At 41.3% G+C, this 18,665-nt stretch overlaps 1 protein-coding gene across 5 annotated transcripts in view; it reads left to right on the top strand.

The window, feature by feature from the left end:
• ttll5 (tubulin tyrosine ligase-like family, member 5) overlaps positions 1–18,665 on the top strand; it is a 62,079-nt gene that overhangs the window by 20,797 nt on the left and 22,617 nt on the right. For 4 of the 5 annotated variants that reach the window (XM_085258111.1, XM_085258110.1, XM_085258107.1 and 1 more), the window contains exons 13-28: positions 437–518; positions 860–921; positions 5,093–5,148; positions 5,701–5,742; positions 6,593–6,700; positions 6,826–6,917; positions 7,457–7,519; positions 8,060–8,208; positions 8,501–8,747; positions 9,668–9,785; positions 10,203–10,349; positions 10,485–10,576; positions 10,663–10,811; positions 11,089–11,652; positions 11,739–11,926; positions 13,811–13,938. In XM_085258111.1, coding sequence (XP_085114237.1) covers positions 437–518; positions 860–921; positions 5,093–5,148; positions 5,701–5,742; positions 6,593–6,700; positions 6,826–6,917; positions 7,457–7,519; positions 8,060–8,208; positions 8,501–8,747; positions 9,668–9,785; positions 10,203–10,349; positions 10,485–10,576; positions 10,663–10,811; positions 11,089–11,652; positions 11,739–11,926; positions 13,811–13,938 — 2,287 coding nt within the window. The remainder of the gene's footprint in view (positions 1–436; positions 519–859; positions 922–5,092; positions 5,149–5,700; positions 5,743–6,592; positions 6,701–6,825; positions 6,918–7,456; positions 7,520–8,059; positions 8,209–8,500; positions 8,748–9,667; positions 9,786–10,202; positions 10,350–10,484; positions 10,577–10,662; positions 10,812–11,088; positions 11,653–11,738; positions 11,927–13,810; positions 13,939–18,665) is intronic. The other variant, XM_085258112.1, reaches the window with a different exon arrangement.

The following is an 18,665-nucleotide window of genomic DNA, read 5'->3' on the forward strand; positions in this document are numbered from 1 at the left end:
CAGTGTCCTTCTAGGTAATATCTAATGAAACTATGTACATTTGACTTTAACCTTCTCAACCAAAATTATTTGCTGGACAGTTTGTTTTTGAGCCACCATCTTATGTAAGAATCTTCATGAGAGATGTGTATATATATGCTTGGTTAAAGCATTTGAGCCAGTCCCTCAGTAGCAGGCACTGGTAAATGTTTCTTTCTTGAATGATTGGGTATATAACATGCGTGTAATCAATAGCAGAAAGTCATGGGCCATGTTGCCAGATGCCACATAATGAGGTTATGACAGAACTCTGGAAGTGCTTCTGACTTTGATATCCTTCATCCTTTAACTGAGCAGATCTGGGAGATTTTTTCTTTTTTTTTTTAGTAATCCTGTTTCTGCTGACTTCTTTGTCTGCAGTAAAACCTTTTGATTCATTTTGTGTTTCCCTCTATAGAACTGTATGGTTTTGATGTGCTCATTGACTCCAACCTCAAACCCTGGTTGTTAGAGGTGAACCTTTCTCCCTCCCTAGCCTGGTGAGTGACTCAATTACTGTATTAAATTGTTGTCATTTGTTATTTCAGGAGGATCTCTTTTCCAAAACACGCAGTACTTTGCAAAAGTATTGAGACACCCCTCATTTCTTTATTATAGTTTGCTTCAAAGGAGCCAGCCTTTCTTTTATTATTTTAAAGTGCTCTTGAGCAGTAGTTCTCCATGTAAAATGTAAAGCTGTAGGTGTTTTTTTTTTAATCATCTCAAGGTTGTAAAATGTTCCTAATTTCAGTGCCATGTTGAAGGCACTCAACTGATGAGCATTTTAGTCTGACATTATATGCCAATAATGTTTTTGTTTGTGAAATCTGCTTATTTACAGTGATGCTCCCTTGGATTTAAAGATAAAGGCCAGCATGATTGCAGACATGTTTTCACTTGTGGGTGAGTGCATCCGGCAGGAATGAATGCAGCTTATATTTAATTCCACAGTTTTGCACAAGTGGGTGGACTTTATAGACAATCACTTCATTTAAAATGTGCACTTTGAGCTTGATGTAGACTTGCATAGGAAATGCTGGTGAATTAAAGTAGCCTCAGGCCCTGATACCTCACACATTGGTGTTTGACTATTAGGAAGCAAGTGCTTAGGCTTAGGCATAGATAAAAGCCCTTGTAAGAATGTGTACAGGTATTGGTGAATGGGGCTTGTAGTGAGAAAACACTTTGAGTGCTTAAATAGAAAAGCGCTATATAAGTACCAGTCCATTTACATGTCTGTATCTCCATATTATCAGCCACTAAATAAAAATCAAAGGACAAATCTTGGGAGAATATCGACATTAAAAGTTATGGGGAAAAAGTAAACATTAACAGATGTCAGGTTTAAAGCAAACAGTTGCATTGGTACATGTTAACAATGTTAAAAGGGCAATTACGGGAGTCTTTTTGGAACTTTGTAGGCATGGATCTGACTAAAGTCAAAAAGAATAGTTGTTATAATTCACAACTTGTGACAACAAAACAAGATTATTTTTTTATTGCCTTTTCATATTATCCTAATAAGGACTTATAAATAACTACACATAAAATATTAGCGAAGTCTGTTGATGTTTTATGTCTCTAAAAGAAAAAAACATATCTTTCAATGTATTGAATTTTTAAATCACCAAATATCGTATCAGTATGAATCTTAAAAATACTATAACGCTGACGTTCCACACCTACAGTAAGCCATCAATATACAAATCGCAACGCAGAATGAAGCTAGATTAACTGTTGAGTAACAAGGAGTCAGAGCCTATAAACAAATTGAACTGAAGATTTAGATGTTCTTTAAGGTTAAATTTTGCATTACTCATGCTTAAGCTCTGGATGGAAAAATACTTAGGCACAATTAAGAGATCATTCAGTGAGCATTTATTGCACAAGTATATATTTGGGGAAAAGACATTATTTTGGCGAGGCTAACATGAAACGAAAAGTGCTGCAAGTATGCTTTTTTTCTGTGCTAGTGTCACTAAAAGCCATAACTGCTAGTTGCTTCTTTTAACCAGCAGGTTTTAAGTGGAGACAGTCGACTATTGTTTAATGCTTAATGTTTTCCTGCATTCCACGAGTTGAGTTTTGCAAAGTGCCAAAAATAGCTGTATGGCTTCCTAATGGGCGCTCCACTGTTGAAAGAACAAATCGTAGCTTTCATTAATTGACATTAAATGACTTGCAGACAAAAAACGTTAACGTAAGCCTACTTTTTGTGGTCATTAAGCCTGGCCCAAGGCAAAGATCAACATTGTTTTTTAATGTTTGCTGCAGGGAAAGAGAGATACTGTGTCTTTGTTATGTTTCCTCCCTTCTTAATTATAAATTCTCATGTAGATGAAGACTTCAGATATGAAACTATAGGAGCCCACATAGTTTTAGACTTTATCCTTTTCTTTGTAGATACAAAATAAATCCGTATACGTGGGGAAAAAGATCTTGATTATTTAACTTTACTTAATACTCTTCTTTATCCTTGTTACCAGTTATATTTTACACAGAGCATACTGATTAGCAGGCGTCCATCTAAAATGGCACCGAACCATTAAGTCTATCTGTGGTCACAGCCTAATGATATTAAAGGAGTGGTGATTACGCCCATGTGAGTGAATGTGTGCACACATGTGCATGTGCGTCTTAACCCTAGGCCATACTGTGGCTTGAAACCCTCTCCACTGGCTCATTAAATGAAAGGGTAGAATCATAAATTGCCAGTTATCTTTGGACGGAGACGTTACTGCGCGTCTGGGGAAAATAAGCGGTGGCATGTAAAACATAGCACATCTATTATGTACCAAACAAACTAAGTCGCTGTTGGCTGATAACACTTGGGCTGCCTCCCAGACCTGTAAATAATGACAGCATTCCATTTGCATTAATTTTCTGCTTGCGTGTAGCTGTCAGTTCTCTGTCACCAGTGTTTGTAATAATTGCCGTGTTTAGGCAAGAGCATGGTGGGGGCCTGAAACTTACCTGACGGCTTGGATGAGGTAGAATAAATAGCCCAGAGCTCTAAGCTGTCAATAGATTTAATTCACCCAAAGTGTGAGAGCAAGATAGAACATAAACCTATTTATTTAAAAGGTCACTGTGACAACTAGTTAGCTATGAAGGAATGTGGGAATCAATAAACAAAAGATTCTAGATTTAAATCTTTTAGACAGGGTGGGAACGTCTTGCTAAGACTGGGGCTCCTCATGGTAGTACATGCCCAGAAGACCTTGCACAGGAGGCGCCCAAGGGGTGCCTGTCCGAACAGATGTCCGAACCTCCTTTCGATGTGGAGGAGTAATGGCTCTACTCTGAATCCCTCCTACAGTAAATGACTGAATTCACTAAGGTAGAGCCCATTCATCTTTAGCCAGAAGCTCATTTACACTGTTGTATCCACGGTCTTTTTCTTTTGGTCCCTTTACTGTCACGTCTCTTTCCCATCACTCGTGAACAAGATCCAAAGGTATTAAACTCCTCCATTTGGGGCAGCATCTTGTTCTTGACCTGGAGTTGGCACACCACCCTTTTCCTGCTGAGAACCGTGGATTCAGACTTGGGGTGCCAATTCACATTTCTGCCGCTTCACACTCAGCTCCAACCTACTCCAGTGCAATCTAGAGGCCACCACCTGATGAAGCCAATACAGCCACATTCTCCCAGGAGGAAAATGGAGTCCCCACCCTTGAGCACCACACCCATTATCTGCAAGAAGTGTAAATGACATTCAGTTTCCTATCCTTAACCTAAACACATGGTGGAAAGTAACTGTTTTGTCCACCAGGGAAAACCCCAGCATATAGGCAGGGACCTGGGGGGATACTAGTGCCCCTACCTGCTGCCTCTCCTCGAGGGAAACTCCAGATTGGAGCAGAGTCCCATAGATGGGTTCTAGACCCAATGTGTGTGTTCAGGTGAGCCCAATTATATCTAGTGGGTATCTTTCAACTTCACACATTAGCTCAGGCTCTTTCCCCATCAGAGAGGTGGCGTTCCATGTCCAAAGAGCTTATTTCACCAGCTAGAGATCAGACTGCCGAGGCCTCCACCCTTGAAAGTCACCCACCCACCATACATTGCACCTGAACCCTGTAGTGCCTTCTGCAGGTGGTGAACCCAAAAGAAGGTGGGCACATGTTGCCTCTTTGGGCTTTGTCCGAATGGGCCGAATGGACTAAAGTTTAGCCACCAAGCACTTCCATGCTTCCTCAAGGGTGTGGCCCCAAGGTTACTGGGGCCTCAAGGGTGTGGCCCCAGTAACCTTGTACCAGGCAGGGTTAGAATCAGTCTCGCGCAGAGTCGCAAAGGTTTGAAAATAATAATGTTTAATTTATAAACAAAAACAGACTGAATGCCAGTTCTTGCGATCACTATGAATCAGTCTGCACTGATGAGCAGAATTCATCTGCAGGAGACTTGGCTCAACTTGTTGCCAACTTTTTTTAAAGTAGTTATATTCCTATGTAAAAGCAAGGCAGCTGAGCATCTTTGCCAATTTGCTGTTAAATAGCTGATTTTTCCTAATTCCTCACATTTAATTACCAATTTATCCCAAACACATTGCATGCAATTGTCAACCTAACCCTGTTCAGTTGTAAAGTCATAAGGGACTAACTCTTCTAACTCATCTTGATGCACCAAAGTTTTCAACTGTCTGCGAGTAGTCACAGACCAACTCCCCATCTTCAAAGCAGGCATTTCAAAGGCAACAATATTGCAAGTTCCTTGCATATAGTCGCAGTAATTTTAGTTGTACAGTGATCTCCAACTACTGTTTTCTATAGTGTGACTGTAGCTTAAGAAACAAACCCATTCAGCATCAGGGCCTGGGTTGCATTATGCTGCAGTGGGTCCCTATTTTGAAACACTTCTTTCTGACCTAAATGTATTTTTAAAAAATTCATGTATTTGATATAGCATGATATTGTTTAATTTATTGCCTTTCTGTCGCTCTATGCTCCACGTTGGTTTCTTGCACAAACATTAAGAAGTTGATGCAATACATGAAGGTCATGGGAATGTAACATATTTAAGACCTGACGTCATAAACATGCCCCTTTATGGCTCTTCTGTATCCCTGCAGGCTTTGTGTGTCAGGACCCCCTGTCGAGACAGCCTCGCTCTGACCAAAGAACACAGGTAGTGGTGGACACCAGCACACACGCGAACACAACTGTCAAGCCAAGCATTGCACTCATTCACCCTTCCTTGTGAAACATTCCCATTCTTGTCTTCATGTCTCTGTAGTTACACTACATTCCTGCCACTGCCACTGAGCTCTTCTCTTACCCTAATGGAAAACTCACTGTAATGCAAAACAACTGCTAATGCAATTACAGTGTTTGAGTGACCTCAGTTTGTAAGTGCTACACTCTCAGTGGCTTATTGTTTTATCATTTCTAATCAAGTGACTAATGCTCTCTCTAGGCCTTGTTGCCTAATGATGCCACAACAGCTAATACACTTGGCTACCTCCACTCGACTACTGCACTAAGATCTGGCAAAGGACCTGCTGGAGGGATATTACTAAATCAGACAGATTTCTGCTCCACCTTATATTGTGTAAAAGGCCTGTTTAGACATAAAGTAACAATGTTTCATTGTTGTATGTTGATGTGGTTTGGATGTTGTCTGTATGTGCCTTGATACAGGCTCAATGCTGATGCAGTGTGTTCACCCATTTCCTCTTAGAAACTTTTTTCTGCACATCCAGCCACTACACACAGCAGACTGGTAAGCTTTTTTTTTGTTGACTCAGACGTATTAATCTTCCTTTGCTTTGTCCCTTTGCAATTCCCTGATGCCTGTTTCATTACCGGTAAGAAATCGCTTGCTGCTTTTTGCTTATTTGATTATGTGGCTAAAGCAATTTTTCACAGGGACAGACAGATGGCTTATATAAATCCTTAATGCTGCGTTTATAGTCAAAGCTTCGTTAGCAAAAGCACTTAACAAGCCGCAATGCGCTACTTTGCGTAATGAGTCGAAAAACTTTCTTCCCGATGCTTCAGGCACACCTAAATCAAGCCAAACACTAGCTGTTGAAGAACTTCAGGGGCCCATAGAGAACCTGTCCTATCCCTTCACTCTGATCAGGGGCAACAGTTGAGACCTTTTCTGAGGGATTAAGCCTTGTCACTTTTTGGCTGCCTTTGTATCCCCACTATCCATGTCAGGGTAATTAAATATAATCCCCCTGCTATTCAGATGACAAATTTTATATGTGATCATGCAGGGTTGTGCCCCTCTATCTGGCCCGAGTTCCAAAACTGCATGCCAAAGTTGTCAGTCACAGCCTAGTAGTGCATGCAGCAGGGAGACAACCAGAAATGCCACTGCTTAACAAAAGCACTCTATTTCTGTGGCGAAGACAAAAGAGGAGAACGGGGTTTTGGTTATCTGTGATGTAGCTTCTACATTTTCAACTTAACATACAAATAGATTTTTGTGGATTACCCTTACGGCCTTTTGTTCATCCTGATTATGAAGCACCTGATTTGCTTTAACAAAACTGGATTGAAAAGAGGAAACATATTACACCGTTTTTATCAAAAACTGTTTGCATCGTCTCCGCTTCTTGTAGCGACAGAGGCCGACGTCAACCAACATCTCAGAAACCGAGGATCTTAAGGACAAGCGAGGAGCTAAGCATGGCCAAGGAGACAGCACTCTGAACCTAACTGTTGAGGAGGTAAGGTCTTAATAAAGATGTTGTGTAAAGTACTTTTAGTATAGGCTGTGTAACTGTATTTTTTCTGTATAAACATTGCTTCTTTTTTTTAATAGATGGTATTTTACTTTCCTTCACTAATATAGATCAGAGTGCTGCGGAGGATAAAGGAAGAGTATGAAAGACGAGGAGGTTTCATTAGGATCTTCCCCACCGCGGATACATGGGAGCTCTATGGGTAATCTGAGCCAGGAAAGAACAGACAGATCCCTTGTAGGCCGCAAGGGAAGTTTGTCTGTAATGTTACTCATTACTGATACTGTGCTCAGATAAGCAGGACATTTAGCTTAAAGCCAGACTAAGCGACTCCTGTTTGCATTTGCTAATTTAACCACCAAACTACGATATAGCTCCAGAGTCACTGGAAACTTGTTGGAGTCTATGTTCCAAAAAAAATGATCCCACAGTGACTTTATATTAAAATGCTATTAAACTCCTATTAAGAGAGGAAATCCATCATTGTGCTTAAAATTTATATTCCTATATGAGGATTAGTTGCATGATTAAACCTCCGTTAGCAGCAGGGTATTTTGTGGCATTTTTAAAAGCGTTTTATTGAGCGGTCTGGGGAGCTATTGGTGCAGTTAAGACCCGTTCCTTCCACAGGATCACAGAAGTCTCATTTTTAACACATTTGCCACAAATAAAGACGCCGGAGCTCACTGGGGCCCCTGCCTTTATGATTATTGTAATTTGCTTATTATCTTCTTCTCTCAGAGGATATCTTGAGTCCAAGACATCAATGAACTTCGTGTTGGCGAACAGACTTTTCCATGGAAGGTAAGCATTTCCACTGTGGTCGGGATGGGAAATAAATCTCTCCATCAGTTTGTGGAAATGGTGGGATTGTAACGTGGCATTTGTTTGGTCTTTTGACTGGATAGGTGAGACGAACAGCTGAATAGATGACACACAGTCAGCTTTTCCAGCGCGCGCCTGTGTCTATGTGGCATTGTGGCATTGTGGCATCGATTCGGGGGCAGGAAGGGAAAGATAGTCACAGATGAATTGTGCCGTTTTATTGAACCGCATTTTTGTTATTGTAGTACAACGTTCATTTAGGTTATTTGAATCTGCGCAGGCTTTCAAAATTTAACCACAGGTTTGACTGTATTGACTGGAGATTTGTCCCCCGACTAAGCTAAGATTTTCCATATTCATTAGGTAGTGAGTTCAGGGAGATGGTTGCTGCTGCAGTACCTAACTTAAAGTTGAAATTTACAGCTGTTTCTCTGCTTTATACTTGTTGATAATATCCATATAAATCATTATTCTTGTTGTTATTATCATTGCGTTGACACGTCTTGCTCTGCCTCGCAGGAATGTGAATGGGAATGTGCAGCTGCAGGTGGACGTGGTCCATGGCTGTCACGTTGTCCAGTATGAGAGGAAGCTGCTGTCTCTGGAGGCACGAAAGAGGAGACAGCGCCACCTGACTCATGGCTCTGCTGCAAGGAAGAAAAAATCGGGTAAACTCAATGTGTTCTTTCTTTTTTTTTTCCTTCAGTTTGAAATAACTTTTTTTTTTTCCAAAACTAGGAAGAGTGTAGCTAAGTAGAACAACATCTCACGCTAATGCACTTTTGGTTCCAATAAATAACTCCCCTGTGTCTCGGTAAGGTTGGCCAAATATGACTCTGTATGAGTTCATTTCATTGCAGCAACAATAAAAAGCCTATTTTGAGTGCATGTGTGTATTTTATCCCAAATGCCAGTGATGCAACTGACATTTGTCTTTTCTTGCTGTGTTGCATACCTCAGGGAAGGAATCCAAGGCCTCCCTGACTGAGAACAGCAGTCAGGAGGGAGAGGAGTGTGCTCAGGAGGAGGTGAAACAAGCTCTTGAGCCAGTTTCACACAAGGCTTTGCTAGCAGAGCAAAGAAAACAAGTGGCCACACCACTGGAGCGATGCCACAGTAAGGCTCAGTCCAGCTCAGAGGCAGCCGTGCACAATGCCAGCCCTACAGTCAACCTGCTCAACATCCTTCAACAGGGCTGGGAACTCAGGTCAGTTTGCATTCTGGGCTGCTGCTCCCATTCGTCCTCATTGAGTAAGGAGTACTGTGAAGTTGCAGGTAGAAACGAGGACGAACATTTACACGTGTTGATGTTTTAATTCCTCTCACTACCTCTGACTGGCTGGGCCTCAACGAAAGTCAGTGTTATTCTTGTACGCCATTGAGTCCAGACATAATAGTTTACTTTTTAACTTTTTCTGCTTTGATGAAAACACAGTTTTAACTTAGATTGAAGCACATGGCACTTCAGTAAAAGGGGGCATGAAAAAGTGTTAAGGTTCATGATGGGTCTGCAGAAGGTCCCGCAATTTAAGTAGTTTGTGACCGTCTAGTAAATAAACATTGGTTTATTAGCACAGGCAGTAGCTTTCCTTTTCCTGAGCTACAAGTAAACAGTCATTGTTTGAAAATGGTATAAAAGCAGATGTAAAGGGTTCAAAATTTGCTGAGGATCAAGACACTCACTTTTCTTTAAATAAAGACACGCAGATACAATATGCTTTCACCACTGTACTTAGACTCAACAAAGGCTGCAGTCTCCTGTCATTTCAAACGTGTGCCTGAAATTATAATTTCAGGAAGAATTACGATAACAAGTCTGAGTTTGTAGAAATTCCTTAGTGCTTGCCAGGACTGTGCACGAAGCTGGGAAATTATAGTATAGCATGTCTTTGTTTGTGTTTGACAGCTACAATGTTCTGGCAGTACTCTCTCCAGGTTCACCTGGGCCACGAAGACAGTTTGTCATTTTGATACTGATACAGGACAAGATACAGACAAGATGCACTGTGTTCCAACAGCATTCTGTTATCAGCTATTGTTGCATATTTCTATTTTTCATTGCTTTATATTTGCTTTGCCTTTGATGCTTTTTCCTCTCTCTTTTCTGCTTTTACCTCTCCTCTTCAGCAAAGTGCAGGCTCGTATTGCTTTCTCCTCTTACCTGCAGCGAGTCCAGCAAAGACTGTTTGCAGAAAGCAGAGACAACACCATCTCAGCTTGGCCCGACAATGGCAACGATCAAATGGTACAGCTATAGCATTTTTTTTTAACTCCTTGTAAAAAATGAAAGCAATCGAACACTCTGTAACTTTGTTTTCTCTGTATGTATGTGTGCATGTCAGTTTCCCTTATTATTCCTCTGTTACTCATCTGCACCGTGGAAATCTGCACGTGGCATTTGTAGCCACATAGAAGGAAAACGTGGACTCTGTAAAAGAGAGTCTGTTTGGAAAGTTTGCATTGTAATGGCATACATCATCATCATCATCAGCAACCTTAAAAAACCTGAGGAAAATCAGTGTAAAATCGTGCCTATCTCTGATCTTTAAATTCAAAAGTGTTTTAAAGTGAGTCAGACCCAGAGTTAAGACGACAGAGACGGCTCAATGAATCAGTGATTCGGGAAACTGATGATAAAAGTTTTTTTTCTTTGTCTTTACAGGAGCTCGTGATTTGCTTTCTGAGAAAAGCAGCCAGTAACCTTCAACAAAACATAAAGGTAGTCTTGCCCAGTCGGCAGTTACCACTCCAAGACCGCAGACGCATCCTGTCCCATCAGTTAGGGGAGTTTATCCACTGTTATAACAAGGTACCCCTTCCCAGACTGTAGAGTCATTGCAGAATTACAATTCAGAGAGGTGCTTGAAACACAAAGGACATTGAGCTGTTTATTTCCAACAGTCAAAGTACATCTGCAGTTCTGTTCTTTTCTCTATGTTCCCAGGAAACTGAACATATGGTGAAAAAACAGGAGATTAGTAAAGAGGAGCGTTGTGTTAATCCTAAAGTGTTTCAAGAGTACATCAGTGCAGCCAGGTTAGTGATTTGGCTCAACTTTTTTGAGCCAAGTTTTCTGTTACACACATTTATTTCATGTCTTTTTTTTCTTCTTGAACTAACAGTGAAAACGACCTGGAGGAAGTACTGACATTCTACACGCAGAAAAATAAATCGGCCACCGTCTTCCTAGGAACAAAAGTCAGAGGCATTAAGAAAGATGTTCGTGAAGCAAATGCCTCAAGAGATTCAGGAAACTGTGATAATTCTAAATGTGAGTTTCTTGTTTCTTTTCCCATGTATGCTTTTTGTTTTTTCTACTGTACATCTGGTTCATGTTTTAATTTTTTATCATTCAAGCATAGTAAACAGGAACTGTTTAGATTTGTGAATCTAGAACAGTGAAAGGAAAAAAGATTGAGTCATCTGGGGTGAAGAAAAGGTCAGCTTCAAATGATTAGAACTTACTGTGGGAAAACAAATGTGTGTCAGAGCTGAGGAATGAGTAACTGATGATAAAGGAGCTCTGGCTTATTTCCTCCTTTGAACAGCTTTGGCCGTGGAAGCGGATTCAGAGTTGTCGCTCCTAACAGGGAAAGTCAGCTCCGACTCAGACAATAAGGCCACTGATGGTCAGCCTTCTTTTTGTTTGCTGCCTGAAGACATACGGGCTGAAGTAAGAATGGTTAAAACCCAGCCAGAAGTCCAGTCGTCTCAACACCGCTCCAGTTTTCCTGTGACCTTGGACTGCGTGCACAATCATGTGCAGCACTGCTCTCCTGCATCCCTGCCTCTTCACTGTCCACCGCCGCCTCCACCTCCTCAGCCACCATCTTATGCACAGTCCTTGGCAAAGTCTCACCTCTGCCATTCTGAGAGTATTTCTGACCCTCCCGCATACACCTCTGCCCATGTGGTCACACAACCTCCAAGGGTCCTGTGGACGGCTGCGCCCACGGGCTCAAATGCGGCGACTACAGGGCCATCGACACAGGTGCTCAGAAGAATTCAGTCCTTTACCTCATCCATGGCTGGCTCTGCAGCGGCCTCGTCCGTTCCAAGTGCCACACACATCTATAGCCAGAAGCTCTCTAGACCCACATCTGCAGGCCAAGGTAATCTTTCCTGCACGGCGTGCTGGTGTTTCAAATCAAATTCACAAAGATGTTCTCACCTTTTCCTTTTTGTTTTTCTTTCTCAGTGATCAGGAGGAGCACTTCCAGTAAGCTCAAGTCAAACTCAGTGGGAGCTTTCAGGGAGTTGAGCACTCTGACCGCCCAGGCCCAGTCCAACCAGCAGGCCTTCATCTCAGCCCTGCAGAAACTGGCAGACAAGCAGGTTGCTCACCACTATGCCAGCTCCAGTCACATCAACCTGCTGACACAACATGTAAGTTTATTATGCTCTCAGCTTCTGCAGCCCTGTGACTCAACAGCTACAACTACTTTGAGTAAGAAACTATGTTGAGTTATTAAGCAACTGTAAACTGATCTGTGTAATGGTTCATGTAAGGAAGAAGAATCTGGCCTCTCTGCAGTAGTCCTCTCACTGTGAGGTCTTTGATATTTCTCTTTGTTGATGTGTAAACCTGGCTCAGGCCCCACGCTGATCGGCGGCATCTAACTGCTTATTCATTCAGCAGACCTGTTGGAGCCCGAGGGTCTGCACCTTCCTTCTTCAGCCTTCAGCTCGCCTGCAGTCTGCGGGCTGGGGTTGGTATGGGGGTGGGTCTAGGAACTGGAGTTTGAAGCTGGCCGGCCCAAACAGTGGTGAGCAGCGTCAGCCCCTCAGCTCTGTGTGAGGTCTCATTATCAGAAGCACCATGGGGGAGTGATTTCTGTTGATACTTAACAAGCAGCCACCTTTTTTTTCTTCTTTTTTTGTGGTAATTGATGCTTATAAATCAAGGAATGTGGCAAATTGGCACCAAGCAGGGGAGTGGCAACTTGGTTGTCTCTATCACCACCTTGTCGCATATTTCCCAAAGGTTTGCCCTTCAGCTTTGGGAGCCCATCAACCTTTCATTCTTCCTCCTGTTCCTTCACCTCCTCTTCTGCATCGCTGGATTATTTATTTATTTATTTTCAGTCAGAGATTTTTGCGATGGCACCAGACCACACAGGCGGCAGTTTTATGGCTTCCTTATGACTGTATATTATTCTGTCTATCTGAAAGGTGTTTGCTGTATTTCCTGTCGGTAGTTAATCCTCAACATGGCAGCAGCTTATTTTTCAGAGTAAAGTAGTTCAGTGTTTTGCACTTAAAGGCTTAGAGTACATTTGCTTTTTGCTTTTTTTTCCAGGACTGAGATTTGAAGTCATTAAATCACTTGCTGAACTAAATGGAGAACTTTGTAAACATGAACAACACCCTGTTGCACAGTTGACTCCGTAATTACTCACTCTCATGCTAGGGCACATATACAAAACAGAAACTGAAATTGAGTAAAGCCAGACATGCTGAACATCAATGAAGTGAATATACTCCTGGGCTGTGATATATTGATGGGCATATATGTGCATACACAGCTTGTGCCTTGAGTGAAAAGATTTCTTTTGACAGATCTATACTCCCATTTTGGTCTCTTGACATGTTATATTACATGTTCTCCAAAGGTTGTTTTAATTTCTGCAGATTATATTAAACACTTTATAAAAAAATATGACCAGTCTACCTTAATAAACCCCAATAAACCAGAGCTGTAGCTATGTAACAAAACGCCAACACTCTCTTTATTAATGCCATGCAAGGCCCAGCAGCTTCAGTTTTTTTCCCATTGGTCCTTTAGTGCACAGAAGGAAATAAAGTAAATAAAGCACCGCAGCGTTATGTTTAATTCTCCCACCAGATTTCATCGAGCATCATTCCCAGGCTAGCACAGAGCAGTACTGGGGCGCTTTTGCCACACAAGTGCTGATGTGGTTGCAAACACTGTTGGCCTGGAAAGTCATGATAGCTGATTCTGTTGAGGATGCAGGAGGGGGAGGGGACCGCTTAGATTTAGTGCTGAGCGGAGACTGGCTGCGCCATGTGCTGTGTGTACATTTCACACAGCCCCCAGATACGAAAGATGGAGGTGATTGGCGTATGAAGAAACACAATGTTCCACCTAATCTTATTCATCACTTCTCTGTATTTAGACATGGGATCACTATTAGCGAGATGTTCGGTTGTACTTATACAGAAAGTGCGGTTACAAGTACATTATGCTTGTAAAATGCAATCAAGATGAATCCTCCCTTCAAGTTTTTAAGCCTTCCTCTCTGCCCACAGTTGACCAACCTGAACCTGGCGAACAAGATGCTGAGCAGAGAGAGCTTCACACTGAACCCTAAAGCTGCTACAATCCAAGGACCAGTGAGAGCTGTTCACCCTGAAACAGATCTACCGAACAGCACTGGGTGAGTCCAAGGAAGTATAACTTACAATAATCTCCCCTTGGAATAATGGTTTGGATCCAACATGAGTTCTCAACAAAGAACTCTTAAAATCCAGATATCCGAGATGCTTTCTACTGCATTGTAAAGTCTGTATATGCACAGAATGTGAGCATAAATAAAGTCCCAGTACAGCAAAGGCCTCAAGCTAATTTAAGACGACCAGTAGATTGACAGCTGTATGGTTTCAACTTTGGGCATAAAACACTTGAGACAGCGTCAAACATGTAAGTAAAGTAACATTAACCAAAACCCTGACAGTGAAGCAGAAGAGGAGGTGAAGGAACAGGAGGAAGAACGAAAGGCTGATGGGCTCCCAAAGCTGAAGGCCAAACCTTTGGTGCACAGCGACTGGAATTTCATTTTAATACGACTCTGTTCTTTAAAAGAAAAATTGGTTTAGCCACATCTGAAAATTGCATTTGTTGGATATAGATGCACTGGAAAGCACACTTTATTTACATTTACTCTTCAGAATTGGTTCACAGATGCCTCTCTGTTAGCTCGCTTTTGCATTTAGCACATATGGTGTCTCTGCTACTTTGCAAAAGCTTCAGTGCTGCTTCTGGTCAAGTTTCACCATTGTGCTCATGTGTACTATTTATTTGCTCTCCCCTGAGGCAGCAGACACAGATTAGTGCATTACAGTCTCAGTGGGGTTCACTGCCAAGGTAAACAGCGTGTCCTTCCTTTGACAGACTTAAGTTTGAGATGTGCACAGATGTTGGAGTCAGGACACACAGAATCTAAGAATGCCTGAAGCATTCAAATTAATGTTTAACTTTCATGAATATTCTTTGCTATTCTCAAGATTAATGTTTGTAAAAGCTTCAGAAAAGCTGTTCAGTGTGACTCCTTTGGCTAAACTACTGTCTTGGGGATTGTCTGCATAATCACTTTTATGCTATAATTACTATAAGTACTGTGCTTTAGTGTAGTATATACAGTAAGTATAAAGCCTGTTTGGTGAGGCTCATTACATTCTAAAGACTTTTTAAAGGCTTCTGACAATTTATTAAATTAAAGAAGTTTGTCTCTGGAAAGGGAATGAGAATTTCCAACACCTCTTTGGGCAGGCTAGTTTATCTGCAGGCAGGGAATTGGGTCTTTTGTTCCCCTTTTTAACTGTGCTCCGTGGACATAAGTAGTTGTAGAATTGGCTGCTGAGTGTCGGCGTTATGTGGAGCACGCTGGCAGCTGAAAGCGTTCTGTTGGAGCGGTGCTGGAGGCAGTGGTACAATGTCAACACCCACAAAGTCTGTCTACTCAAGGCTCTCGCCTCAGTACCCACTGAAATTCCTCCTTCTTCACCCCGGCTCACTGCGCTGAGAATAGGAGGAAGGAAAGAGAAGGAAAATGATCGCATCATCATGGCTTATGGCACCAGACCAGGATTATAAACCTATAGGCAAAGAGGGGAAACCTTAAGTGTGTCATCTTCTTCTTTTATTTGCTTATGTGTGAGTGGCAGTGTCTCAGACTGCTTGGCCCTGATTTTGGACTCTGTTTTTCCAGTCCTGCCCTTCCTTATGTATGGAGCTGTCAGGGAATTCCTGGAATGTCTGGCCTTTTCCCTTTTAAAAATGTTTTTATTCCCACAAACTAAAAAGAGACTATTAATAGCTTATATCATTTTTACAGATAGATTCATAACAGAAATCACGCTTTGAGCGATGCAGTCCTCTGACGGATCAGAGTTACAGTGTGATTTCAGACATTGCATTTGCTTTTCCATATCATGTTTAAACACTTCATTCATCAGAAAATAAACTGGCCCACGATGCTCTTGCAAAAGAGATTCTAAGATTTAAAAATGTTTGTTCAGGTTTGCCTTTCAGCTATTCACATTTCAGAATTACACTTTCACAAATCTAAAGAGAGAATATAAATTAGCGTTTTCTTGCAATACAAAAAGCTCTTGAGGGCCCCGGAACACCGAGCCCTTGGTTAGGAATTATCTACATGAAATGTCTTTAATAAGATATTAGGATAAAATGTCTTGATTTCATCCCGACTCTGTTTCTTAAAACACAGAATTTCCTGAGCCCCCTCCCCCCTACGTTCGGGCTCATGGCTTGTGCCAAACATACTGAAACTGTTAAGCGCACTGGCTCTTAAAGCAACCACAGGGGTGAAGTATGATGGGTTTCAAAGTGTAGCATGGCTCTTTGAAGTGCTGCTGCCAGGATCTGCCAGGTATGCTGCATCAGCACTCTTAGAGCTCCTGCCTAAATTCAGTGTGCTGACAGTCAGGGGGCTTTGAACCCATACGGCCCATCTTCATATACTTATGGGGTAAGTTGGTGATCTCTTCCGGTGTCGGACCTCCTGGTACATTTATGATCATTTCCATTCAGTGTACCTATAAATTGAGGTGTTGGATTACTTTGAAATACTTGACACCTTTTACTTTGTTTAAAAGTATTTTCTGTTACTTAAGTTTGCTAATACCGCTTGTGGTCTGAGTTTGCACTGGACCTCCATGTGGTCATGTATTATTATTAAGTCAGCAGCTGGTCATGGTTGGTTCTCACCATTTGTGTTTGTTATGTGAATAGTTATTGCTGTCTTATTACCAGAGCCGCAAACGTTCCTCTCTGTTTTCTTCCCCTCTACGTTCATACCAGCTTTGTGCTTTGAGAAATGCCACAACCCTGCTTACACAAGGTATTTTTAGTCCTGTTCAATACTTTGTTAGATTGGTGTTTTACTTGGTTGAATTTTCTAGAGGCGAATGATTCCAAAGGGTTTTAAGGCGCTCCATTTTCTAAACCAACAGCTCGAGTAATCAGAAAAACGCTGGTGAAAATGTAAAAATTCTTTGATGGGGGACAGATTCCCACAAAATTGGTCTGATGTCTCTCTTCCTTTGAATTTAAAAGGAGAGATGTTTTTATTCACGTTGATTGAAACCAGATGTGGCAATGGGAAGGCAAACCCTTAAGGTAAGAACAAGTGAAATTCCAGGGAACAGATTTAGTCATTCAGCAGAAACATGCACCTTTAAAGCAGTTTTCATTCCCATCAGTGTGCAATATGGTTATATGTACTGTATATAATCTGCTTTATGGAACTGACAAATGTGTGACCGTGAATTAGGGTTGGGTTGCACCAGCTATTTTTAAATCCATTGCAGGTTTGTGTGGAAAGCCCTTACTATTCGTCTTAGGATCACTAACAAGTATGAAGTTACTGCTCAAAATTTAACCTTTAAAGCTGGTAAATACTTCATATTCTTAGAACTACTGTCAACAATGTAAACAGGACATGCAATACAGAGCACTGAGTTTTAATATAATTTCTAAATAACATATATGTGTTTGAATGTTTGTGTGTGTCCCTTCCCTTGTCACAAGGACTTGCTGTAGCAGGTGGTTCCACATGTTTGATTTGGCCCTTCCTGACATAACTCCAGAGGGGATTTGTGTCTCAGGCTGGAATTCAACCAGTGACATTTTGCTTGCCAAGGGAATCTGTAAACTACGCTACTGAGTCACTAAAAACAAATAAACTAGTAGTAATTTCTAGATGTATGTGTTAGTTTGTTTTACATTAGACATGCAGGGAAAAATCTTTGTTGCGTGTGCAGGAAATGTTAATATCCATCGATGCATTGTAAAAAGCATGTAATCTTATTATTGATTACAGCAGAAATTCCTTTGTCGTTAGAAAACAACTCTCTGAACTCGACTTTACAAAGAGAATCAATTGGCTGCTTCTCTTTGTTATCAATCATAGTAATCTGAAGGTCTTAAGTTTTTGGATTACTGTTAAGACAAAATCATATGTTTTTTATTTATAAAATAAAAATAATAAATGTATTCATTACAAAATATGCAGGGAAATTCATCATGATAGTATTTTTGGTTATTATGAAACGGGAGCATACTATTTCCATCAGGTAATATGTTGTGGTATCTTGGCCATCATATGTATGCTGCCATCAACCACTTTAGTTACAGTTTGCCTTTTGTCTTCAGATTTCTTCATGGCACAGATTTTACAAGCTGCTGGAAACATTCCTCAGAGATTTGGGTGTATGATAGCAGTTGGCTGCACATCCATGATGTGAATCTTCCATTTCACCATATCCCAAAGATGCTCTATTGGACTGAGATCTGGTGACTGTGGAGCACTTTTAAGACCAGTGAACACTGTCATGTTCAGGAACTCATTTTGAGATTATTTAAGTTTTGTGACATGCCGTGTTATCCTGGTGGAAAGGACCATTAGAGGATGGGTCCAATGTGGTCATAAAGGGATGGAAACGGTCAGCAACAACACCCAGGTGGGCTGTGGAGTTTTAGAAAATTCTCAATTGCTCCAAAGGGGTTCAGAACCTATCCTCCACCGTATTACACCATCACCACCAGCAGCTTAAACCACTGATACAAGACGAGATGGATTTCATTTTTTTTTTTACATCAATTTCTGTTATATTGTTTTCAGTAATTCAGGTGACCCTTAACCTCCCTTAGTTACACTACAATAGGCATAAGCTGCTGGGGGCTGGAGTATCATGGGGCTTGACCTTATAATATAAAGCACTTTGAGGTAACCGTTGTTATGATTTGGCGCTATATACTAGAGCAGGGCGATATGGCCAAAAATATTTATCACGATATATATTTGAAAATTTGCGATAACGATATAACCGACGATATAATTGATGCGAGACAAAATACAACTCC

This window comes from Mchenga conophoros, linkage group LG19, assembly GCF_057382185.1.
Source record: "Mchenga conophoros isolate Kocher_MC1m ecotype Shallow Benthic linkage group LG19, M_conophoros_male_GT1.1, whole genome shotgun sequence".
NCBI lineage: Eukaryota > Metazoa > Chordata > Actinopteri > Cichliformes > Cichlidae > Mchenga > Mchenga conophoros.